At 46.0% G+C, this 26,276-nt stretch overlaps 2 protein-coding genes across 6 annotated transcripts in view; both read left to right on the top strand.

The window, feature by feature from the left end:
* The window catches only part of RNFT1 (ring finger protein, transmembrane 1), a 44,341-nt gene that overhangs the window by 1,854 nt on the left and 16,211 nt on the right, over window positions 1-26,276 (top strand). For all 5 annotated transcript variants that reach the window (XM_077296206.1, XM_077296207.1, XM_077296208.1 and 2 more), the window contains exons 2-5: window positions 15,928-16,346; window positions 17,431-17,507; window positions 23,816-23,916; window positions 24,195-24,348. In XM_077296206.1, the coding sequence (XP_077152321.1) occupies window positions 15,928-16,346; window positions 17,431-17,507; window positions 23,816-23,916; window positions 24,195-24,348 (751 nt within the window). The remainder of the gene's footprint in view (window positions 1-15,927; window positions 16,347-17,430; window positions 17,508-23,815; window positions 23,917-24,194; window positions 24,349-26,276) is intronic.
* Window positions 10,673-15,894, top strand: LOC143817544 (uncharacterized). The gene is made up of 3 exons (XM_077299038.1): window positions 10,673-10,894; window positions 10,969-12,049; window positions 15,857-15,894. The coding sequence occupies exons 1-3, from the start codon at window positions 10,673-10,675 to the stop codon at window positions 15,892-15,894; spliced, it is 1,341 nt and encodes a 446-aa protein (XP_077155153.1).

Genomic DNA, 26,276 nt, shown 5'->3' with positions numbered 1-26,276 from the left:
CTTCTATGATTGGAGTCATTCCCATCCCTTTTGTCTCCATGTAGTACAGATGCCATGAGACTTCACTCCCACTGCTTTTCTCTCCAGATTTCCTTCTTTGGTCTTTTGCAGCACATCTTGACACGGTGGCCTCAGAAATAAAAGGATCATTATACTGCCCCATGTGTAAAAATCTCCCTTGCCCCACCCCCTGAATAAATAATTGCCCCTCACTGTGATTTCTGCACAAATTATCCCACCCACTGCCCCCTCTCTGGAGCGTCCTCCCCACACTGCCCCCTCTCTGGAGCGTCCTCCCCACACTGCCCCCTCTCTGGAGCGTCCTCCCCACACTGCCCCCTCTCCGGAGCGTCCTCCCCACACTGCCCCCTCTCCAGAGCGTCCTCCCCACATTGCACTTATCTCCCTTCAAAAAGGGGAAGAAAGTGGACCCAGGGAACTATAGGCCGGTGAGTCTGACTTCCATACCAGGAAAGATCTTTGAACAAATTATTAAACAACATGTATGTAAGTACCTGGATAAGAATGAAGTGATTAACCAGAGTCAGCATGGGTTTGCAACTAATAAGTCATGTCAGACTAACTTAATTTCCTTCTATGACAGAATCACTGACTGGGTGGATGAGGGAAATGCTGTAGATATAGTATATTGTGACTTCAGCAAAGCATTTGACAAAGTATCTCACACCATCCTTATTGAAAAAATGACTAAGTATGGAAGGGACAAGCCAACTGTTAGGTGGATTCATAACTGGCTTAGTGATTGGACCCAAAGAGTGGTCATAAATGGATGCACATCCAGTTGGAAGAATGTCTCAAGTGGGGTACCACAGGGTTCTGTCCTGGACTCTGTATTGTTCAACATCTTTATCAATGATTTAGATCAGTGTTTCCCAAACTCCAGTCATCACGGACCCCCACAGGTCATGTTTTTAGGATCTCATTAGCATTGCAAGGGTGAGAGAACTTGTGGCCATTTCTGATGCCTTGATAATAATTCCATCACCTGTGCAATACTATGGAAATCCTGAAATCATAATCTGTTGGGGACTGTGAGGATTGGAGTTTGGGAAACGCTGATTTAGGTGAAGAAATTGAGGGTACACTAATTAAATTTGCTGATGACGCAAAGCTAGGGGGGATAGCTAATACTAGAGAAGAGAGAGAGCGGATTCAAAAAGATATAAAAAAACTGGAGCAGTGGGCAGCAACTAACAGAATGGCTTTTAACAAGGAAAAATGCAAAGTACTACATGTGGGCAAAAAAAAAGCAATTATAGAATGGGAGGCATAAGGCTAAGCAACAGCACATGTGAAAAATACTTGAGTATACTAAGAGATCACAAACTGAACATGAGTCAACAGTGTGATGCAGCAGCAGCACAAAAGGCAAATACAATTCTGGGATGTATTCACAGAAGCATACAGTCTAGATCACGCAAAGTCATTATTGCCCTTTACTCTTTGGTCAGACCTCACCTGGAATACTGTGTCCAGTTTTGGGCACCGCGTTTTAAAAAAGACATCAACAAACTGGAGCAAGTTCAGAGAAGAGCTACTAGGATGTGACCAGTCTGCAAACCATGTCCTATGAAGAACGGTTGCAGGATTTGGTAATGTTTAGCTTGCAAAAAAGAAGACTGAGAGGAGACTTAATAGCTGTCTACAAATGTCTCAAGGGCTGTCACATTGTAGAAGGATCATCTTTATTCTCATTTGCACAAGGAAAGACTAGAAGCAATGGGATGAAACTGAATGGGAGGAGACACAGATTAGATATTAGAAAACACATGTTGACAGTTAGGGTGATCAATGAGTGGAACAGGCTGCCATGAGAGGTGGTGAGTTCTCCTTCCATGGAAGTTTTCAAACAGAGGCTGGACAGACATCTGTCTGGGATGATTTAGTGAATCCTGCTTTGAGCACGGGGTTGGACCAGATGACCCAGGAGGTCCCTTCCAACTCTCTATCATTCTATGATTCTATGTCCTCCCCACACTGCACCCTCTCCGTAACGTCCTCCCCACACTGCCCCTCTCCAGGCGTATGGGTACTATTTCTGATACGAACAGTCAGGGATAGGCAGATGGGTACCATTATTCATAAGGACAATCAAGAACGGGAAAGTAAGAAAATAAATAATAAGAGCTGCACTCGGGTGGAATACTAAAAAAAAAAAAAAAATTAAATAATTTTTAAATATAAAAAAAGGGGTAATGAGTAAAAGATATTAAGTCTGATCCGGCAAGAAATGTCTCACAATGCCAAATGTGATTCCGTAAAGCAATTCATATCTCATTTGGGCCCATATAGTGTCTACAAATCAATTCCTATTTTATAAAAATGGATACATCAGTTAGTAGAGTAAGGTAAGCATAATTATTCAGGAATAGAAATCATAATTACCGTAATAAACATTTTAGTCCCATTAGCCAGTATTCTATAATCAAGGGTGTAAATATAGTGGGTGCAGGGATTAAAGTTACAGAAAGTCCGCTTTGCATATACAGGTGCATCTCACAAAATTTGAATATCATCAAAACGTAAATTTATTTCAGTTCTTCAATACAAAAAGTGAAACTCTTATATAGAGTCATTACAATCAGTGATCTATTTCAAGTGTTTGTCTCTGTTAATATTGATGATTATAGCTTACAGCCAATGAAAACCCAAAAGTCATTATCTCAGTAAATTAGAATACTTTATAACACCAGCTTGAAAAATGATTTTAAAATGTTAGCATACTGAAATACATGTTCAGTAAATGCACTCAATACTTGGTCAGGGCTCCTTTTGTATCAATTACTGCATCAATGCGGCGTGGCATGGAGGCGATCAGTCTGTGGCACTGCTGAGGTGTTATGGAAGCCCAGGTTGCTTTGATAGCAGCCTTCAGCTCATCTGCACTGTTGGGTCTGGTGTCTCTCATCTTCCTCTTGACAATACCCCATAGATTCTCTATGGGGTAAGGTCAGACGAAATATTGCTGGCCAATCAAGTACAGTGATACTCTTGTTTTTAAACCAGGTATTGGTACTTTTGGCAGTGTGGACAGGTACCAAGTCCTACTGGAGAATTAAATTTCCATCTCCAAACAGCTTGTCGGTAGAGGGAAGCATGAAGTGCTTTAAAATTTCCTGGTAGACGGCTGCGCTGACTTTGGTCTTGATAAAACACAGTGGACCTACACCAGCAGATGACATGGCTACCAAAACCATCACTGATTTTGGATACTTCACACTAGACCTTGGAAATCAAGGTCCCAGAGTCTGGAGGAAGAGTGGAGAGAGACAATCCAAGCTGCTTGAGGTCTAGTGTGAAGTTTCCACAATCAGTGATGGTTTGGGGAGCCATGTCATCTGTTGGTATAGATACACTGTGTTTTATCAAGACCAAAAAAAAGTTTAGGCTATGTGCAGATTTGGCTGCAAATCAGTAGCGGATTGGCCGCTGCGGATTCGCAGCAGTTTTCCATCAGGTTTACAGTACCATATAAACCTATGGAAAACCAAATCCGCTGTGCCCATGGTGCGGAAAATACCTCACGGAAACTCTGCGTTGTATTTTCCGCAGCATGTCAATTCTTTGTGCAGATTCTGCAGCGTTTTACACCTGCTCCTCAATAGGAATCCGCAGGTGTAAAACCCAGGAAATCCACGGTTAATCCGCAGGTAAAAGGCAGTGCGTATTACTTGTGGATTTTTCAAAAACTGTGCGGAAAAATCCCCACACGAATCCGCATCGTGTGCACATAGCCTTTGAGCACTTTCTGCTTCCCTCTGCTGATAAGCTTTTTGGAGATGGAAATGTCATTCTCCAGCAGGACTTGGCACCTGTCCACACTGCCAAAAATACCAATGCCTGTCTTAAAAACAACAGTATCACTGCGCTTGATTGGCCAGCAATGACTATAATATGCGTTTCATTTTTTGTATTGAAGAACTGAAATAAATTAACTGTTTGATGATATTCTGTTTTTGTGAGATGCACCTGTATGAGAAGACTAAAACTGTGAAAGACCAGTGGTTGGTATTTGAAGGCCTGGTTGGGAGATTTTGCATTCGGGCCCACAAGTTACGCCAGTGCTATAACCAATCATCAGGGTGTTAAGATAGAATTTATAAAGCACAATTTATAGAGCTACACCCTAGATTGTAACTTACTGAGGATTCATCCGCCATAATTATACGTAGAGCATTAGCTGTAGACTGTGTGAAGGCACTTTTAAATCGCCAATAAAAAGCTTCAAAGTAGCTGCACATAAAAATGCAGACAGACCAGTTTGGCTGGATTTCCCACTAAGGTACTACATCAATCTATCAAATGGCAGATGGTGGTACCAGAGCTCAAGGCAAAGCAGAATAGCAGTGTATGAGAGTTTGTACACATCCAGTTTACAGATGGATTTACTGCTCCACATCATTCTGTTGATATGCCACAATGTTGGTCTGCAATAGTGGGAGTTCCAATCTCATATGAGGTGCAACCCATCAGCCGGTGTCATAGAGTGAATCGACTATTTGGTGACATTAACACAATTCGTCACGTAACATAAGTTCATCAGGGGGAGTTGGATATTATTATTTATTATTATAGCGCCATTTATTCCATGGTGCTTTACATGTGACGAGGGGTATACATAGTAAAAACAAGTACAATAATCTTAAACAATACAAGTCATAACTGGTACAGGAGGAGAGAGGACCCTGCCCGCGAAGGCTCACAATCTACAAGGGATGGGTGAGAATACAGTAGGTGAGGATAGAGCTGGTCATGCAGCGGTTTGGTTGATCCGTGGTTACTGCAGGTTGTAGGCTTGTCGGAAGAGGTGGGTCTTCAGGTTCCTTTTGTAGGTTTCCATGCTAGGCGAGAGCCTGATGTGTTGTGGTAGAGGGTTCCAGAGTAGGGGTGATGCGCGAGAGAAATCTTGTATGCGATTGTGAGAAGAGGAGATAAGAGGGGAGTAGAGAAGGAGATCTTGTGAGGATCGGAGGTTGCGTGCAGGTAGGTACTGGGAGACGAGGTCATAGATGTATGGAGGAGACAGGTTGTGGATGGCTTTGTACGTCACGGTTAGGGTTTTGTACTGGAGTCTCTGGGCAATGGGGAGCCAGTGAAGGGATTGACAGACGGGAGAAGCCGGGGAATACCAGGGGGACAGGTGCATTAGTCGGGCAGCAGAGTTTAGAATTGGAGGGATGCGAGTGTATTCGAGGGGAGGCCACAGAGCAGGAGGTTGCAGTAGTCAAGGCGGGAGATGATGAGGGCATGGACTAGGGTTTTTTGCAGATTCTTGGTTTAGGAATGTACGGATTCGTGAAATATTTTTGAGTTGAAGTCGGCAGGAAGTGGAAAGTGCTTGGGTATGTGGTTTGAAGGAGAGATCAGTGTTAAGGATTACCCCGAGGCAGCGAGCATGTGAGACTGGGGAGAGTGAGCAGCTGTTTACTGTAATGGAGAGGTCAGTTGGGGGGGTCGCATGAGATGGGGGAAAGCTGATGAATTCTGTTTTGTCCATGTTATTTATTCAAAATACCAACCATGAGCCAAATAAAGCATAACATGCACACACAATGTAACAATAGTTGAAAATAAGAGAAAATCCCATCTGAGTATCATGAGTTTTGTTGTCTGTCACCACACCAGAAACCAGACAGGGAGGATAGAAGTAAGAAAATAATAATCATAAGGAATTATAGGAATGTTATTATTTTTCCTAATAGATACTAAATAATACAATGAAGATACTAATGAGAAAATGTCAAAAACATGTCATGTACAGGTGTGAGGGCATGAATACCTCTAGGATCAGGCAGACTGGTAGTAATACTCATACAAAGTTAGGTACAAGCGGACGGCACAAATAATCATAGGGATGCTGAGGAACAGGCAGGCTGGCACTAATAATCATAGAGATGGCCAGGGACGGGCGCTAATACTCTTAGGGACAGTTATGAATGGGCGAACGGGTACTAATGCTCTTAGGGACAGTCAGGAATGAGCAGGCGGGTACTAATGCTCTTAGGGACAGCCATGAATGGGTGGATGGGTACTAATGCTCTTCGGGAATGAGCAGGCGGATACTAATGCCATTAGGGACAGTCAGAAATGGGTGGGCGGGTACAAATGCTTTTAGGGACAGTCGGGAATGGGCGGACGAGTACTAATGCTCTTAGGGACAGTCAGGAACGAGCAGGCGGGTATTAATGCTCTTGGGCACAGTCAGGAACGAGCAGGCGGGTACTAATGCTCTTGGGGACAGTCAGGAACTGGCGGACCGGTACTAATGCTCTTAGGGACCGTCCGGAATGGGCGGACGGGTACTAATACTCTTAGGGACAGTCAGGAACGAGCAGGCGGGTACTAATGCTCTTAGGGACAGTCAGGAATGGCCGGACGGGTACTAATGCTCTTAGGGACAGTCAGGAATGGCCGGACGGGTACTAATACTCTTAGGGACAGTCAGGAATGGCCGGACGGGTACTAATACTCTTAGGGACAGTCAGGAACGAGCAGGCGGGTACTAATGCTCTTAGGGACAGCCAGGAATGGCCGGACGGGTACTAATGCTCTTAGGGACAGTCAGGAATGAGCGAGCGGGCGCTAATGCTCTTAGGGACAATCAGGCACTTAGCCTCTCTCTTCCCACTGCCGTGTAGTGGTGGCATATGGGGTAATAAGGGGTTAATGTCACCGTTGATTGTAAGGGGACATTAAGCCTGGTTAATAATGGAGAGGTGTCAATAACACGCCTATCAATTATTAATCCTGTAGTTATTAATGGGTTAAAAAAAACAGCCAGAAAAAGTATTTTAATGAAATAAAACACTACACATTTTTTCAGAATCTTTATTCTAATTTAGCCTAATCCAATCGAAGCCATCAATCACCTGCAAAAAATGTAAAAAAAACACAAATACTCCCTGATCCGATGTAGTCCCACGACGATCTCACCTATAGAGTGGTCACATCAGCAGATGTGACCACTCTATAGGGCCTCCGATGACACACTGCGGGAAAGTTATCTCCGGTCAGTGTATCATCGGAGTTCACTTTGCAGCACTACAGCCGTAAAAAAATTCTCACGGTGTAGTGCCGCAAGTGACCTCAGGTGACCTGTTGGTGGCGGAGTGATACAGTGAGGAGGATTATCTCCATCATTGTATCACCGGAGACCAGGAGAGCGGTCGCCTCTGCTGATGTGACAGCTCTCCATGGGAGTTCGTCGTGGGACACTCGTTGTTAATTGGATTACGGCGGACACAGGGAGTATATTTTTTATTATTTTAATTTTATTTGCAGATGATCGATAGCTTTGGGGATTAGGTGTATATGGTAAGTATGTACTATATGTGTACTGTATATGTGTGTTTTGTTTTTAAACATTCAACACATTAGCCAGATGATGGGACTACTTTCCCATCATTGGCTAATGGTGTCACTGTAGCAGGCATTGCCGGATGGGATTAGTAGTCCCATCGGACGATGCCTGCCTACACACAGACACACACACAGCCCCACACACAGACAGATTCACTCAGACCCCCGCACACACATACACGCACATGGCTCCACCCACACACTTCCCTCCTCCCAATCTGCAGCGTTTCTAGCACCCACATCCGCAGCAAATCCGCAGATGTTTTTTACATCTCCGATTTTGCTGCGGATGTGCCTTACTCAATGGAAGTCAATGGGTGCAGATCCGCAAAAAGAATTGACATGCTGCGGAAAAAGCGATGCGTTTCTGCGCAGATTTTTCCACAGCATGTGCACATCAAATCTCCAGTTCCCATAGATTAACACTGGCTGTTCACTACACCGCGGATTTGATGCGAATCTGTGCGGCTAAAAACGCTGCAAATCCGCATCTAAATCTGCAACGTGTGCACATAGCCTTAATCTCCACCTCAAGGCTTCAGGACTTGTGATTGCCTTTCAATGGCTAACTGAAAATACAGGACATAGAATATAGCAGTAATAAGACAAATGATTGAGGCAGAACTATCTACAGTGGGGCAAAAAAGTATTTAGTCAGTCAGCAATAGTGCAAGTTCCACCACTTAAAAAGATGAGAGGCGTCTGTAATTTACATCATAGGTAGACCTCAACTATGGGAGACAAACTGAGAAAAAAAAATCCAGAAAATCACTTTGTCTGTTTTTTTATCATTTTATTTGCATATTATGGTTGAAAATAAGTATTTGGTCAGAAACAAACAATCAAGATTTCTGGCTCTCACAGACCTGTAACTTCTTCTTTAAGAGTCTCCTCTTTCCTCCACTCATTACCTGTAGTAATGGCACCTGTTTAAACTTGTTATCAGTATAAAAAGACACCTGTGCACACCCTCAAACAGTCTGACTCCAAACTCCACTATGGTGAAGACCAAAGAGCTGTCAAAGGACACCAGAAACAAAATTGTAGCCCTGCACCAGGCTGGGAAGACTGAATCTGCAATAGCCAACCAGCTTGGAGTGAAGAAATCAACAGTGGGAGCAATAATTAGAAAATGGAAGACATTCAAGACCACTGATAATCTCCCTCGATCTGGGGCTCCACGCAAAATCCCACCCCGTGGGGTCAGAATGATCACAAGAACGGTGAGCAAAAATCCCAGAACCACGCGGGGGGACCTAGTGAATGAACTGCAGAGAGCTGGGACCAATGTAACAAGGCCTACCATAAGTAACACACTACGCCACCATGGACTCAGATCCTGCAGTGCCAGACGTGTCCCACTGCTTAAGCCAGTACATGTCCGGGCCCGTCTGAAGTTTGCTAGAGAGCATTTGGATGATCCAGAGGAGTTTTGGGAGAATGTCCTATGGTCTGATGAAACCAAACTGGAACTGTTTGGTAGAAACACAACTTGTCGTGTTTGGAGGACAAAGAATACTGAGTTGCATCCATCAAACACCATACCTACTGTAAAGCATGGTGGTGGAAACATCATGCTTTGGGGCTGTTTCTCTGCAAAGGGGCCAGGACGACTGATCCGGGTACATGAAAGAATGAATGGGGCCATGTATCGTGAGATTTTGAGTGCAAACCTCCTTCCATCAGCAAGGGCATTGAAGATGAAACGTGGCTGGGTCTTTCAACATGACAATGATCCAAAGCACACCGCCAGGGCAACGAAGGAGTGGCTTCGTAAGAAGCATTTCAAGGTCCTGGAGTGGCCTAGCCAGTCTCCAGATCTCAACCCTATAGAAAACCTTTGGAGGGAGTTGAAAGTCCGTGTTGCCAAGCGAAAAGCCAAAAACATCACTGCTCTAGAGGAGATCTGCATGGAGGAATGGGCCAACATACCAACAACAGTGTGTGGCAACCTTGTGAAGACTTACAGAAAACGTTTGACCTCTGTCATTGCCAACAAAGGATATATTACAAAGTATTGAGATGAAATTTTGTTTCTGACCAAATACTTATTTGCCACCATAATATGCAAATAAAATGATAAAAAAACAGACAATGTGATTTTCTGGATTTTTTTTTCTCAGTTTGTCTCCAATAGTTGAGGTCTACCTATGATGTAAATTACAGACGCCTCTCATCTTTTTAAGTGGTGGAACTTGCACTATTGCTGACTGACTAAATACTTTTTTGCCCCACTGTATGTAGAAGTGAGAGAGAACAGTTGTGCCATTTAGTATTGAAGCAGTTCCTAGAAAAGGATGACAAGTTTATTGTCCGCTGATGGAGGTCTGATCCATGGTTATGGTCTCCCCATAAGGTCTGGAGCACAGGTGAAGATATAAAGCATGTGGCACATTTATTAGTGCTCGGAGAGTGTCAAACATTGTCCCAGAATCTTCGGTCTCTCTGGGATCTTTCAATACTAATATTTTCATGTCTGTGATGTTATCAGGGCTACAAAAATACTTTGCCACAGGCCGATCTATTCTTTGTGTAATGATGAAATGTCATTATTTCTCTATCCCCATGATGGCACCACGGAGAGAGGGGTCCGCCCCCAGGGACAGGAAACCTACAGGTGAAAAAGGGCGTACCTCTCTCCCACATCAGTTGGTTTCCTGTCCCTGACGGGGAACCTACAGCACGTACCTGAAGGATTCTTCGTGGAGTTCCAGGGGCTGATGCAGTCGACTTTCTAACAGGGGGCGCCCTGTTACGGCTGGATCAAGCGGTTTTTTCCTCTCTTTTTCTCCCTTTCCTGAAGCACCACCACAGGGGTCGGCGGGCCTCATGGGTGAGTGGAGGAAGGCAGTGAAAGGATCCAGTCTGCCTTCCATGAAAAAAAAAAAAAAAAAAAAAGAGAGGGGGGGTAAGGAGCAGGTGACGGCGGTCACCGGAGGACTCTTAATGATAATATGGAGGTAGCGGCGGCTATCTTTCCATAAAAGGCCAAGTAAGACGGGCCAGAGGACACCGGCGTAATTACCGGTAAATCGGTGTGGGCGTCGGTAATGGAGCGCTGGTGCGCTCACCGGCGCCATCATCGCGAAAACGCAGCGCTACTGCGCGCGCGCCGGCGTCCCAGTACATTCATTCCCTCATGTGAAGCTGGCAGAGAACCGGAAGTTGGGCGGGCGCATGCGCAAACAGTCACTTCCGGTTTCGCCGGCACTAATGCATAAAAGCAACGCCAGCACAGGGAAAATGGTGGCAAATTCAAACTCCAAGTGCACCTTACAGTGCGGAGGCCACCATGAGCGAAAGCGAGCAGCAGGTTATGCAGGAAGCCGTCCAGCGATCTCCTGAGCAGGCACAAGTGCAGCGGCGTCTGCACCCACAGCAGCAGCGCAAAGGAAACTCGTCCTCTGTACAGCGCAGCAGCAGCGGACGATCAGAGTCTCAACGCAGTCGGGGGTCTGCAAAAACCACACGGCCGGCGACGATTCCAGCGGATACAGTCACCAGGCCTGAGACGGTATCTCTGATCCACAGGGGGTGAGTGATCTACGTGAAAGTGCTGACTTTAATGTAGGGCTCTTTCTGTTCTAGGGGAGGAAAAGTACAGCCAAAACTAAGCACAGAGAATGTGCCATATGTTCAGACGAGCTGCCTTCCTCCTGGGAGAAGAGACTATGCAGCGTCTGTATAAAAAAGACGATTCAGGAGGAAACCCCATCATTTGCATCCGAATTAAAGTCACTAATAAAAAGCCAGGTGGAAAGTGCCATTAAAGGCATTAAAGCCACAAAGAAAAAACATAAGAAAACACCTGAGTCCCCCGTATCCAGTGCGGACGAGTCAGAGAGTGAACTATCTGACTCGAATAATTCGTCAGATTCTGACACCTCTTCAGTATCCTCTGAGGGGGGGCGCAGTTGCTTCCCTATCGAGGAAACAGACGCTTTAGTGAAAGCGGTCAGAGCAACAATGGGTCTAGTGGAGGAGAGACCTAAAAAAACAGCGCAGGACATAATGTTCAGCGGTCTGGAACAAAAAAGAAAAAGAGCATTTCCAGTAAATGAGAAAATTCACTCTCTAATTAAAAGAGAGTGGAAAAAACCAGACAAAAAAGCTCTCCTCACCCCCAAAAGAAAATACCCGTTTGATGACCCAGCCTGCTCATCCTGGAGTAAGGCACCAAAATTAGATGTGGCCATAGCAAAGGCCTCAAAAAAGTTTGCCCTACCTTTTGAGGACATGGGTACCTTAAAAGATCCGATGGACAAAAAAGCCGAGGTTTTTCTAAAAAACTCTTGGGAAGCGGCAGGAGGCGGACTTAAACCAGCGGTCGCGGCCACCTGCACAGCTCGCGCGCTAATGGTGTGGCTTGAGCACTTGGATTCCCAATTAAAAGGGAAAGTCTCTAGAGACACGATTCAAAAATCAGTGTCCGTAATGAAAGGTGCAGCAGCCTTTTTGGCGGATGCATCTGTAGACTCAGCCAGACTAGCAGCCAGGGCTGCCGCCTTTTCGAACGCCGCAAGACGTGCCCTGTGGCTAAAATGTTGGCCAGGGGACCTTCAGACAAAGACAAAACTATGTTCAATACCCTGTGAGGGGGAATTCTTGTTCGGCACAACGCTAGATGACATCCTCGAGAAAGCCGAGGACAAGAAAAAGTCTTTCCCTGGTTTCCCCAACCAATCATACAGACGTTCCTTTCGGAATAAAAAATTTATGCGGAGAAAACCTCCGAAAGGGAACAAAGAAACATGGGAGGAAAAAAGAAATAAAACCAGAGGGTTCCTATTCAACAAACCCACTCCCGACAACAAGAAAACTCAATGAAGGTGTCCCCCAGGTTGGCGGGAGACTAACAGAGTTCCTCCCAGCCTGGGAAAAAATTTCAAGCAGCCCCTGGATACTAGGCATAGTACGAGAAGGGCTCAAGCTAAAGTTCCGCATTCCCCCCAACAACCTCTTCATGGTGACACCACAGAGACAGTCTCAAGAACAGTCGGCTCTTCAGGAAGAGATTCTAGGCCTAGTCCAGAAGGAAGTCCTACAGGAAGTCCCTCACCAGGAAAGAGGCATGGGCTTCTACTCTCCCCTCTTCCTCCGAAAGAAGCCAGATGGATCATACAGGACAATAATAAATCTCAAAAAGTTAAACAGTTTTCTCGAGATCCCACACTTCAAAATGGAGACAATAAAATCTTGCGTAAAAATACTCTTTCCCAGGTGTTTCATGACTGTTCTAGACCTACGAGATGCATACTATCATGTACCGATCCACAAGGATCATCAAAAGTACCTCCGGCTGGCAGTGAATATCCAGGGGGAGGTGAAACATTATCAGTTTCGGGCCCTCCCTTTTGGGTTAGCTATCGCACCCCGGGTATTCACGAAACTAATGTCGGAAGTGATGGCTCATATACGAGAGCAGAATATCCTGATAGTCCCATACCTGGACGACCTCCTTGTGGCAGGGACATCATTCCATCACTGCAAACAGCAGTTGGATTTGGTTATGACTTCTCTGTCAAGCCTAGGTTGGCTGTTGAACCTTACCAAATCCAAAGTAGTCCCATCACAGGTACAGGAGTACTTGGGGATAGTCCTCGACTCGACCACACAAACGTGTTATCTTCCTCAGGGGAAGATTCAAAAGATGACACAGGCAGCGGTACAGTTGTCATCATCCCCAGTCACCACACTCAGGAAAGCCATGTCCCTGCTGGGCTCCATGACATCCTGTATCCCGGCAGTGCAGTGGGCACAATGCCATTCCCGAGACTTACAATGGGAGACTTTAAGTTCAAGCCTGTGTCTGGGAGGAAATTTAGACGGGCGGTTAAGCATATCACCAACTACGATACACTCCCTACAGTGGTGGGCAGATCCGATAAATCTTACCAAGGGGGTCCCCTGGTCACTACCAACAGAGAAAATCCTAACGACCGATGCAAGCCCCTGGGGGTGGGGTGCTCATATAGACGGTCAGGTGACACAAGGGAACTGGAACAAAAATCAGGAGCTAACCTCATCAAATATGAAAGAACTGCTAGCGGTAAAACTCGCCCTAATACACTTCCAAAACATCATCCGCTCCCACCACGTAAAAGTCTTTTCGGACAATCAGGTAGTGGTAGCATACCTAAACCACCAAGGGGGCACCAGGTCACAAACACTGATGGAAGAAACCCGGTCTATCTTCTACATTGCAGAACACAATCTGAAGTCCCTAACAGCCCTTTACATAAAGGGTTCAGAAAACCAGACCGCAGACTTCCTCAGCAGAACACGCTTGAGACAGGGGGAGTGGGAGCTGAAACAGTCGGTATTCAACCAAATAGTGAAACGTTGGGGAGAGCCAGAAATAGACCTATTTGCGGACTTTCAGAATCGGAAAGTGAGGAAGTTCTGCTCAATCGACCCCCGGGGAGGGCCAGTAGCTCTGGACGCTCTCACAGTCCCCTGGAACTATCGCCTCTCCTACGCGTTCCCTCCAATATCCCTCATTCCCCTAGTCTTGAGGAAAATTCGGGAGGAGGGAGCAACAGTGATAATCATAGCTCCATTCTGGCCTCGCAGGATATGGTTTCTTGGCTGAGAAAGATGTCCTTAGACAGTCCGTGGGTTCTACCAGACACGCAAAATCTGTTATCCCAGGGCCCAGTGTGTCACCCCAATGTGAAAAGCCTACATATGACAGCCTGGCTTTTGAAAGGAAGCTATTAAGCAGCAAAGGGTTTTCATCCAACCTGGTGTCCACATTACTACAGAGTAGGAAACCCGTAACCACCAAAATATACGGCAAAGTGTGGAAAAAATTCATGTCTGTATCAGGGGTTGACCCAGGGGGGGAAATCCCAATAGATAAGATTCTCGAATTCCTGCAAAAGGGTTTGGAAAAAGGGCTAGCTACGAGTACTCTAAAAGTTCAGGTAGCAGCCTTGGGAGCACTATATAATTATGATCTAGCCAGAAACCGATGGATCGTGAGATTCATCAAAGCCTCGGGTAGATTAAAACCGGTTCCTTTGCATAATGCCCCTCCATGGGATCTAAACCTTGTTCTAAATGCACTAACCAAATCTCCTTTTGAGCCCTTGGCAGACGCACCCCTAAAGATTCTATCTTTAAAAACAACACTCTTAGTGGCCCTAACCTCAGCCCGTCGCGTTAGTGACATACAAGCATTGTCCGCGGGCCCTCCCTTCACTCAAATTCTTGAGGACAGAGTCATTCTAAAAACGGACCCGGCTTACCTCCCAAAAGTCGCGTCTCAATTTCACAGGACACAAGAGGTCTCCCTGCCCTCATTCTGTCCCAACCCCAAGAATGAGGGAGAAAAAACACTACATACCCTTGATGTTAGGAGGTGCCTACTCCAATACTTGTCAGCCACTAGAGAGTGCAGGAAGGATAGGGCTCTGTTTGTCTGCTTCCAGGGTCCACGGAAGGGACAGAAAGCGTCAAAAGCTACGCTAGCGAGGTGGATAAGAGATGCCATCGCCCTATCCTACTCTTCCAGCGGGACGGCCATCCCGGAGAATATAAAGGCGCACTCGACCAGAGCAGTGGCATCATCCTGGGCGGAAAGAGCGGGCGCGTCAATACAACAGATATGTAGAGCGGCCACTTGGTCTTCCCAGTCTACATTTTTCAGACACTACCGCTTAGACTTGACCTCCTCTGATCTCACCTTTGGTCGAAGGGTTCTAGAGGCAGTGGTCCCTCCCTAAAAAATTACAATCTATGTAAATCTCTCCGTGGTGCCATCATGGGGATAGAGAAAATCGTAGTTACTTACCGATAACGGTATTTCTCTGATCCCATGATGGCACCCGTATATTCCCTCCCTTTTCACACACAGGTGTGCACACTATAATGTATAGTTAGTTACCTTTAGCCACGGTGCCTCTGTTAAGTAAAAAATTGTTAAGTTTAATTTGTGTAAATATCAAATTGCAGCTGAAGTTCTGTATAAGGCTCTGTTAACCAACTGATGTGGGAGAGAGGTACGCCCTTTTTCACCTGTAGGTTTCCTGTCCCTGGGGGCGGACCCCTCTCTCCGTGGTGCCATCATGGGATCAGAGAAATACCGTTATCGGTAAGTAACTACGATTTTTTCTTAGTTTTGGTCCTGTATCCCCTACATAAAGAATACAGAAATGGTTATTACCACCTCTGCCTTCCTGATCACTGTATACACCGAGCTGGATGGGCATGTGTATACAGTACAGGAAGCACAGACTGCATGTTGTCCTCCTGTTGTAGCAATGTGATTGTCAGGAGGGAGCAGGACCTGTTGGGTTTAGTTTTAATGGTCCTTTGTGCTGTTTTTAATATATGAAAAAAATTAAAACAATTTTTTTTTTTAGCTTTACACTTTACCACAGTAGTATTAAAAAGTAAAATATAAAATTATGACAACGACCTAAAAATTAGGCTCCACAACATATTTTACCAGTTTGGGAGTCCTTCTTTTTAGTAAAGTTTTCTTTTCTTATTTGGGTTCCTATGGATTAGGCTGTGTGTTATCATGTATTCTTTCCATTTTAGGAAATGTAGCAGCGAGGCTTGTAAGTTGGAAGAAGAGAGGACCGCCATCATGCAGACAAGCGCTGGACATGCCCATCAGACGGGAAATGGTGATGGCTTGCCCTGCCTTTCTCTCCCAGCTAACCGCTCACCCGCCGAGGGTTCCGGCATCTCTGGAGATGTAGCAATAAATATACACTCAGAAAGTGGCACAAGATCCGGCCCAAGACATGCCAGACCAACCATACGGATTCAGAATCGGCCTGGCCACACACACTCTCATGCCAGTGATGTGGGGGGGCAGAACGATCCAAATAACACAGACCCAAGAGAACATGGAAACAGCATCTCCGAGGTCCTGCATGTCTATCAGTGGTTGGATAAAAGCTTTCCGTATATTTTAATCTTTAGTGCCAAACTCATTGTTCAGCACCTAACAGGTAGGTCTCCTTTTCTTTCACTCAAATTGTAGTTAGTTTTGTTCTGCTTAAAGAAGATTGAAGAAAATCTGTCACAAGCTTTTTGCTACCTTATCTGAAAGCAGAATAATGAAGGGGCAGAGACCCTGATTCCAGCAATGTATCGCTTATTTTACTGGTTGTTGCTTTGATTAAAACTGTATTCTCTTCTATGGCTCGGCCAATTCTCTAATGCTGAGCTCTGTATAATGTCATCCACACCACCCACTGATTGACAGCCTTCTGTGTACACTGTGCATAGGCAGAAAACGTCCAATAATTGGTGGCAGTGGGATTATACAGAGAAAGGAGTACTACTTGGCATTAAGCAGCAAGTTCTGTAGTGTGATGACCTCATTTTTATCAACAGGTGGTTATCAAAACTGCAGCAAGCAGCCTTGTGCGTGTCAAATTGCTGGAATCAGGTTCTCTGTCTCTACATTAGGCTTTTCTTAGATTAGGTGGAAAAACCTGGTGATAGATTCCCATTAAGGGTATGTGCACACGTATTTTGGAGCTCTGCGGATTTTTCCGCAGCGGATTTGAGAAATCCGCAGGTAAAAGGCACTGCGTTTTACCTGCGGATTCCACCTGCGGTTTACACTTGCGGATTCCTATTGTGGAGCAGGTGTAAACTGCAGCGGAATCCGCACAAAGAATTGACATGCTGCGGAATGTAACCCGCAGCGTTTCCGCGCGTTTTTTTCCGCAGCATGGGCACTGCGGATTGCGGTTTCCATAGGTTTACATGGTACTGTAAACACATGGAAAACTGCTGCGGATCCACAGCAAAATCCACAACGTGTGCACATAGCCTTACACAGTTAATCACCAGATTCAATGAAATTACTGTTTGGTGCTGTTCTCGTGAAGAGTCGCAATATTCCGTTCACATGCCCTTTCTGGAATGATTGACAGCGGTCAGAAAACCTCACTGGTGTATACCTTCACTGTGCCATGCAACCAGCTTTCCAGATTTAATTTTATTTCATATAGAGAGCCTTTACTTTAAAAGATTTTGTTGTGTTTTTATATTTTAACTTCTTTTTATTTTGTTTTCTATTAGGCATTACTGTTGGAATTGGCCTGCTAACAACTTTTCTGTATGCAAATAAAAGCATTGTAAATCAGGTTTTTCTAAGAGTAAGTAAGATCATGAATAAGGATTACTGACACAAACACATGAAGATTAGGAGTCTGTGGAGTGAAATCATGATTTAAGGCAGTTTGGGAAAAGTTTTTTTTTTTTTTTTCCTCAAGTGTTTTGATATGAGCTGCTTCAAAGAAATGACATATGCATTCTTTTTTTTTTTTTTTGCTTGTTTGTTTGTAGTGATGAGCGAATATACCCGTTACTCGAGATTTCTCGAGCACGCTCGGGGGGGTCTCCGAGTATTGTTTAGTGCTCGGAGATTTAGTTTTCTGCTCCGCAGCTGAATGATTTACATCTGTTAGCCAGCATAAGTACATGTGGGGGTGCCTGGTTGCTAGGGAACTCAACTCTGAGTGTTTTGTGAGCGTTTTTGTGTAGAAAATGCTAGCGCGATCTTCATTGTTTAATAGAATTAAAAAAAAAAAAAAATCTGGAAAATGATCATAAAAAGACCCTTGAATTACACACAAAAAATAAAAGATGGATAAAGAAAAGCCAGCATAAAAAATAATTCAAAATGGGATCCGGAAACGATGAGTAAATGCTAAAATTAAAAAAAAAAAAAAAAAACTTTAGGTTTAAAAAACTGCAGAGAAAAGGTGCAATTCCGGAAGAGTGTTTGGCTCTAAATATTATTTTCTCCTTCGCCCCATTGGGGGACACAGACCGTGGGTGTATGCTGCTGCCACCAGGAGGCTGATACTAAGTGATACAAAGAAAGTTCGCTCCTCCCCTGCAGTATACACCCTCCTGCTGGCTCTCAGCTAACCAGTTCTTGCTTAGTGTCTGTAGGAGGCACTTGGGTCTGTTTTCAGACCCCAACATTTTTATTTTCTGTAAATTTTTATTTTTTTAATTAACGGAGTGAAGGGGGCAACGGATTCCTTTCTAGGGTCCGCTCTCCCCCGAACCATCAACAGGCAAGCACGGCGAGTATACCTCCCCGTACCTTTCCTGCGACGACTGGGGCACGCCTAATCCACGCTAGGGCGACGGTTCCTATACGGTCCCGATCTCCTTCCCCTGTAAGATGGCGAGCACATAGAGTATGCCTCTTATGTGTATCTCCCGGGCTCATCCGCAATTAAGCCCTCACCTGTTGGCGTCATGTAGTCCCCACAGTAGCCGTAAGTCCCCTGCGGCAGGCACAGCCGTAAGTCCCCTGCGGCAGGCAGATATGAAGATGGACAGAGACTCTCCATCCCCCGGCCAAGGGAGGATCGATTGAGCTTATTCCCTTGCAATAGAGGCTGCATCTCTGCTCGGTGGTGGTGAGTAGTTTCCTTCCTCACGCTGCTTGCGTGGAAGGTGCGGTCCTGGTCCCTGGGGAGAGGTGCCGCTGGCCGGTACGCCAGCGGCAATCATTCGGCACTATGTCGCAGCCCTCTGACGCGCTCCACCGGCAGGCTCCATAAATTTAGTTCCCGGCTTTTTCAGCCAGACTAGGCCGCAGTTGAAATCCCTGCCAACCGCCGGAGCCCCACCCTGCTCACTTCAGGGATGACGGTTCCTTCACGGTCCCGATCTCCCCACACCAGCAGCAGGCGACCACATGGAGTGTCAACTCCATGTATCCTGTCCTGGAGCCAGGCCTAATGCCGGACAACTGGTCCTGTCCACCCGGGGACTGAACTCCGTGGATGTACAGAGGCCCCTCTCTATGGCTTCCGAGCAGCCCCCACTGTCCCACCACTGTGAAAGCAGATGGCACAAGGAGGCGGACGGTTCCTCTCCACCTCCCTAACAAAGGGATGGTGAATTGAGTTTTAGCCCTCTATCCCTGCACCGTCCACGCTGCAATACCCGACATCCGCGGCGGCTCCATGCCGGGACGCACACCGATGGTGAGTGGATCATGCCAGCGATGGGCCCCCGCAGCGGGATATTCACAGGCAGTCTCAGGCTTCCCTGTGGCCCACCTCCCTGAGGTAACGCTCCGGCCGGCTACAAAAATTTAGCCCCCGGCTTCGGCCGATCTGTAGGCCGCACCCCGGAAGCGCACTATGGCGCCCTAAGGCGGCTCTGCCCGTTTTCCTGGCGCTTTTCGCCTGGCGCTTTTTGGCACGGAAGCGCTGAATTTTCTTGGCCACTGCAACGCCCCTCACTTCTACGCTGGCAACGGCTGCAGAAATTTAGGCCCCGGCCTGGGCCTATTCATGGAAGTCTCGAGGCTCCGCCCATGTCGTGCCTGTGGCTCTGCCCCCCGAATTGGCGCTTCTCGCTCTCTGCGAGATTTTATCTTCAAGGCACATGACCAGTATTCCTGGTCTTAAAGGCACACGACCAATCCGAAGCCGGTCATAAATGAGGAGCCCTCCGCCGCTGATCCCAGTTTATCCCATGATTTTTCTGACCAAGAAATTGAATCCCTCCGTGATCACTCCGTGGCTCGGAGTGCTCGCAGGACCGATATACATGGTCCCTCTCCTACATGGGATCCGTCGGCTAGCAGTGGCCGCGAGTATTCTAGAAACGTACAGGCATCTACAAAACGATAGTTTTCATTTCATGATCTCTCTCCAAGGATTTGCTGACCAGTAACCCTTTCCTGAAGACAGTACAGCTGGTCAATCAAATCTTTTGAGCGGGAGACTAACAAAGGATCGTACGTTCCTACAGACCCAACCAGAAGTGGAAGGGTTGTCCAGGACAACAAGACTCTGGACACGGATCGGATATTGCCTTGGACCTGGACTTGCCAGAGCTTCAGTAAAGGATGACTCGCTTATTTATATCATCATCCAATCTCTGTACATTGACGAGGACTCCGGTCCTGCTCTAGACTACACAGTGTCCCTCATAAGGAGACTAAACTCCCTCGTAGAGCATTTGCCATCCAGTCCGGATATGCGATTCACTGGACAGAAGCCTTTACATGGGATGCCATGCCTGGTCTGATTTTTAAGGGCGACGGGCCCTTTAAAGGGCACCGATCTCCTCACACCATCAACAGACGGGCACACGGAGTGTCGCCTCCAGGTATCCTCTTCTGCATCCAGGCCTAACGCCAGACAACCTGTCCTGTCCACCCGGAGACCTGAACTCTGTGGATGTACAGAGGCACCCCTTTCGGGCATCTGAGCACCCCCCTCTGCATCACCACTATTTAAAAGAAGATGCAAGAAGGCGGATGATCCCTCTCCACTGCCCTGTTAAGAGGATGGTGGATCGAGGGTTCCTAATTTTTAACTGCACCGTCAAAAGAGAGCGGCGATGGCAAGAGATTATGACCTGCTGGATGCAGCCGCACATTCTGCCACTTGGCAGATTAACCGGGTACAATCTCCTGTGGTTTACCTACCAGTATCCCTGCCCGATGTGTCATCAATTAAAAATGCCACGGTCTGTCAGATAGCAAATTTGGTTCGTTCTGTTTTGCGGCTTCGGGTCCAGCCCTCTACCCTCCCTAGCCGCCGCATGGATTGCTAGAGTAATGGTCTCCTGGCTGGAGACCTTAACTACTTTGATTCACAGTCTAGATCTGAGGGATCTTGGTTCCAAAAAGGGGAACGAGAAGTTGGACCGATCCTGGACCTCAAACTTCTAACAACCTTTCACAAGGTTCTTCTTCGAATGGAGTTCCTCCGCTCAGCCATTACTTCAACAGAAAAAGGTGCAGTTTCTGGCATCCATCGACATTCGGGATGCTTACCCTCTTCAAAAATTCCTTCGCCTTTCCATTGGTGAGCAGCATTTTCAAGTTACGACCTTGTCTTTGGCCTTGCTACCGCACGTAGAGTGTTCGCATGGCTCATGGTGGCTGTCATGTTCCTCTTGAAAACTAGACGCGTGGTCGTCCTGCCCTGTTTGGCTGACTGTCTAGCCGCCCTTCCAGGACTACGCTAAGTAGTCTATATCACTTGTTATACCCTCTCACCTGGGCTGGTGGCTAGACTTAGACAACTTCTCATTTCCAGCCCTGCAGATATCCTTTTTGAGGATGATCCGGGACTCTTCCAGAAGGGTGGTAATTCTCCCTCCAGACAAGGTCATGGTCCTGCAACAGGGAGCTCGCGCACTTGATCACTCATCCCCTCATTTCATTCGATTTGCTGGGAGGGTTCTGAGGAAAAATGGTGACGACAATGGAAACAATTTCCTTCGCTCCACTCGTTTTCAGCAAGTCAAACAGACTTTCAGACGATAGTCTCTGAGCTCCTTCTTCATCCAGGGCCTTTCTCCCGGTTCAATGGTTACTAGTAACTACCAATGCCAGTCCTCTTCTCCCGATCATTGCTCTGGAGATCCGAACGGTAGTCCTACAGTAGGTCCACTGCCTTCTGGCGGGCCAACCCATCTGAATTCAATTGGACAATGCCATAGCTGTGCCATACGTCAATCATCTAGCAGGTACCCACGTTCAGGTTCCATGGCCGAGGTACCTCACATTCTCTGATGGGCCGAGATCTATCACTCGGTGATCTCGGCAGTACATATCCCAGGAGTATAACTCTGGGCGGCGAACATATTCAGCCATCAGGGTTTCGCCTCAAGTGAGTGGGAACTTCACCCGGAAGTCTTCCATCAGACCTGCCTTCACTGGAGCTCTGCAGTTGTAGTTCGGATGGCGTCCAGACTGATCGCCTGTGTACTCGAGTTTGTGGTTCGGCCTCGAGATCCAAGAGCCATCGCACTGCATGCTCTGGTTCTTCCGTGGTACCAGTTTCCATAACTCCCCTTCCACTACTTCCGAAAGCTTTTCAGAAGCAGAAAGGGCCCCAGTGATCCTCGGAAATCTGCACTGACCACATCAGTTTTTTTTTTGCTTGCGGGAGCTGGTAGCTTTCCGCCTTTCTGCAACAAAACTGCAAATAGGGACTGTCTCGCAGGAAGTTTTCACACGTAGTTCTTCCCTATCTTCCCTATCGCATACCGTTAGATCATTGGGACCTTAATGGTCCTAGGAGTATTACAGTAGACTCCTTTTTTTGATCCGGACAGACCTTACTATTAGGGAAGGTCGCCCCATTTTTCTCTGCGATATCCTCATCCTGACGAGTCTTCGGTGCTAACGGGTCCTTTCAGACTTTTTTCCCTTATTTCCTTCAAGGCAAGGTTGTCCTCAGGCCACATCCCCGTCCCTTGTTACCAAGGTGGTATTATATTACCACTGTTATGAGGGCATAGTTCTTCCCTCATCTCTTTCGGCACCAGTCCACAAAATTGAATGAGTTCCCCATATTCCGGACGAAGCGAGTGCTCTGAGTAGGTACGTCTCGAGGATGGCATCCTTCCGAAGGTTGGACACTGTATCCTTGGGCTTCCTGATGTTTACAGGAAGGGTTTAGCCGTCTTCATCGGCCATTTAGCCTGGTGTATCCCTTTCACCATCCAGGAGTCCTTCCGTGTTAGATGTCAGCCTGTCTCCCTGTCTATCGTGGGTTCTAGGCACCAGGCGTCGACAAGACACGCCTGCAAGCTTGCAGATTCGTCCAGTCTGCATGCATTCTTGAAGCACTATAATTCCCACACTTCCACAGATGGAAGTCTGGGCAGGCGGACTCTGCAGGCCGCGGTGGCACACTTGTAAGTAGTGGTTACACAGGGCCTAATCTGATGTTGTCCCCACCCAGGGACTGCTTTGGTACGTCCCACGGTCTGTGTCCCCCAATGAGGCGAAGGAGAAAGAGGGATTTTTGTGTACTCACCGTAAAATCCTTTTCTCCGAGCCAATCATTGGGGGACACAGCTCCCACCCTGGTATTAGCTTATGCTTGTTTTTATAATCTGATATGCTATGCTCTCATATATAATATGACATGCTGTAAGCTCATATGTTGTTACTGATCTCCTACTGCTTTTACACCGAACTGGTTAGCTGAGAGCCAGCAGGAGGGTGTATACTGCAGGGGAGGAGCTAACTTTCTTTGTATCACCTAGTGTCCTCCTAGTGGCAAGCAGCATAACACCCACGGACTGTGTCCCCCCAATGATTGGCTCGGATAAAAGGATTTTACGGTGAGTACACAAAAATCCCTCTTTTGTCTGCTGGAAAAATGTTACCATACCCTTAGGGTAGGTTCACACTATTGATGTTTCTACATCCGAGAAAAATGGTCTGATTATTCTGATCAGAATGGTATCAGGTTTTCTTGGACGTGGAGAGAAAAAAAAAACACGGATACCACTCTTACTAGAAAATCATTTGTGTGCACGAGCCCTTTCTGGAGGGGGGTCCGATCTACTACAAGAAATAAGTGTGCAAATACCCTAATGGAGAGTTTGTTTTTTTTCATCTACATACACAGGGCATGCCATAAATGTTAGATATATAACTTTTTTTTTACTTGTTTCATAGGATAAATATTCCAAATTGCAATGCGTCTGGCTCCTGGTATTTTTATCCGGCTGCTCAGTACTTTTGTATTACAGCTTCTCATCTCAGGCACTTTATTATAGGTAAGTCTTATATTTGCAGTATATACTGTACATATATAGTTATTCTTGTAAATTAAATCCCATTCTGACAAAGAAGGAACAGGGAGGGAAACCTCTACTTGGATTAGTAACTTGTAATATAATATGGGAGTTGGAAGTATCCCCCCCCCCCCCCTCCCAAATAAAAACTTAGACTTCTGACCAATGTTATTCTATAATACCAAGAATGTTTTAGGAAGTCTTTTTATTATTTCCAGGTTACATTACTTTGTTTCTTTTTATTTTCTTTATTTTTATAGCTTGGTTTTTATGAATCCAGCTCTTGGACCTTTGCAGTTCTGGGATGCTTTGTGGGTTGTGGGTATAACAGACTTTGTTGTGAAATTTTTCTTCATGGGCCTGAAGTGCTTGATTCTCCTGGTGCCTTCAGTTATGATGTCACATACAAGCAAGGTAATATGTTACAATATTTGATATGCCTTAGTCCTTGAAGTATCTTCTGATGTAGATCTATAGATCATATTTAATAATATTGCAAGTCATATGAAAATTTGGTCCGTTTGCACAGCTTTTACCCTCTAAAAGATTTGTTTCCAAAATCACAAGTTATCCCCTGCCTTTCAGTTAGGAGGTAACTTGCTGCTCCTGGGAATCTGATTATTTGCACACCCTGGCAATTGCAAGGTTCGGGCTCTGTTAGACCAAAACACATTATTGCTCTGCCTGAATCTCCATTTAACCCCTTAATGACCGCAGATACGCCTTTTAACGGCGACAGTTAAGGGTACTTAAACCACAGTGCCACTTTTTAACGGCAGTGTGGAATAAGTGTATAGCGCCCCCTGAGTCAGAATCTCTCCGGGGTCTCCGCTACCAAGGGTAGCAGAGACCCCAGAGAACATGATTCGGGTCAGTTGTTACCGACCCCCGGTGATGCGATCGTCGTTATTAATGGTATAACGGCGATCGCAACAAAAAAAGGTCAGATTTTCCATTTAATTTCTCTCCTCTGATGTGAACGCACATCAGAGAAGAGAGAAATAGGGTCCCCCGATTTCCCCCCACCCCCCGGTACCTCCGGAGTCCCTGCATTTCCCTGTGATGTTCCCAGGCCGCCGGCGTCTTCTTCCAGGAGAAAATGGCGGGCGCATGCCCACCGAGATCTGCCGGCAACAATAGGACATTTTTCCTATTGGTTCATTTTGAACACTGTGATAGACCCTATCACAGTGATCAAAATAAAAAAAAAATAGTAAATGAAACCCCCTTTTATTTTCCCCTTAGTTAGGTAAAAATAAGAGTTGGGCCAAAGTGAGTTGGGGTCAATAAAAAGTAATACTTTATTGGAAAAACCATATAAAAAAAATTATATGCGATACTCGTAATACAAAGGGATGATAAGACACTGAAAGATACCGGACTAGTTGAACCGCAGGTCAGAGGGAAGTTCAAGGTGCCCAAAGCATAAACACATTCATAAGTATCTATATCTGGTATGTGCCAAAGTATGAAAGGGGAGTAAATCCGCAGACAATCATCATCAAAAAGTGGTAAAGGAATCTATAGGCATAGAGAACATATTGGTAGTAATTGTTTACCTCAGACCTGAGGTGCCACGGCCACTATGCGCATTTCGGCTAGAGTGCCGCCTTCCGGGAAGAAGGCACTCAAGCCGAAATGCGCGTAGGGTCCATGGCACCGCAGGTCTGAGGTAAACAATTACTACCAATATGTTCTCTGTCTATTAGGGTTGTGATCAGGGTTAGGGGTGTGTTGGGGTTAGGGTTGGAGTTAGAATTGTGGGGATTCCACTGTTTAGGTATATCAGGGGGTCTCACAAAGCGACATAGCACCACCATTGATTCCAGCCAATTTTGCGTTCAAAAAAGTCAAACTGTGCTCCCTCCCTTCTGAGCCCTGCCGTGCGCCCAAACAGTGGCTTTTCCCCACATATGGGGTATCGGCGTACTCGGGAGACATTGCACAACAAATCTTGTGGTCCATTTTCTCCTGATACCCTTGTGAAAATAAAAAAAATTGGTTCTAAGGTAAAAAAGATTTTGTGAAAAAAAAAAAAAAAAGTTAATGTTCATTTTTTCCTTCCACATGGCTTTAGTTCTCGTGTAGTACCTGAAGGGTTAATAAACTTCTTGAATGTGGTTTTGAGCACCTTGAGGGGTGCAGTTTTTAGAATGGTATCACTTTGGGATATTTTCTGTTATATTGACACCCCCCCCCCCCAAACTCACTTCAAATGTGAGGTGGTCCTTAAAAAAAAAAAAAAAAAAATGGTTTTGTAAATTTTGTTGGAAAAATGAGATCGCTGGTCAACTTTTAACCCTGTTATAACTTCCTAACAAAATAAACAATTGTTTCCAAAA

Source organism: Ranitomeya variabilis, chromosome 3, assembly GCF_051348905.1.
Source record: "Ranitomeya variabilis isolate aRanVar5 chromosome 3, aRanVar5.hap1, whole genome shotgun sequence".
In the NCBI taxonomy this organism is placed as follows: Eukaryota; Metazoa; Chordata; class Amphibia; order Anura; family Dendrobatidae; genus Ranitomeya; species Ranitomeya variabilis.
The sequence above is the reverse complement of the archived record's forward strand: the minus strand, read 5'-3'. Positions and strand labels throughout refer to the sequence as shown.

Coding starts and splice junctions, on each gene's coding strand:
- LOC143817544 (XM_077299038.1), top strand. CDS start 10,673: ATGAGCGAAAGCGAGCAGCAGGTTATGCAGGAAGCCGTCCAGCGATCT. Junction 10,895..10,968: donor CAGTCACCAGGCCTGAGACG/GTATCTCTGATC, acceptor TTTCTGTTCTAG/GGGAGGAAAAGTACAGCCAA. Junction 12,050..15,856: donor CAAGAAAAAGTCTTTCCCTG/GTTTCCCCAACC, acceptor CCTTCTTTTTAG/TAAAGTTTTCTTTTCTTATT.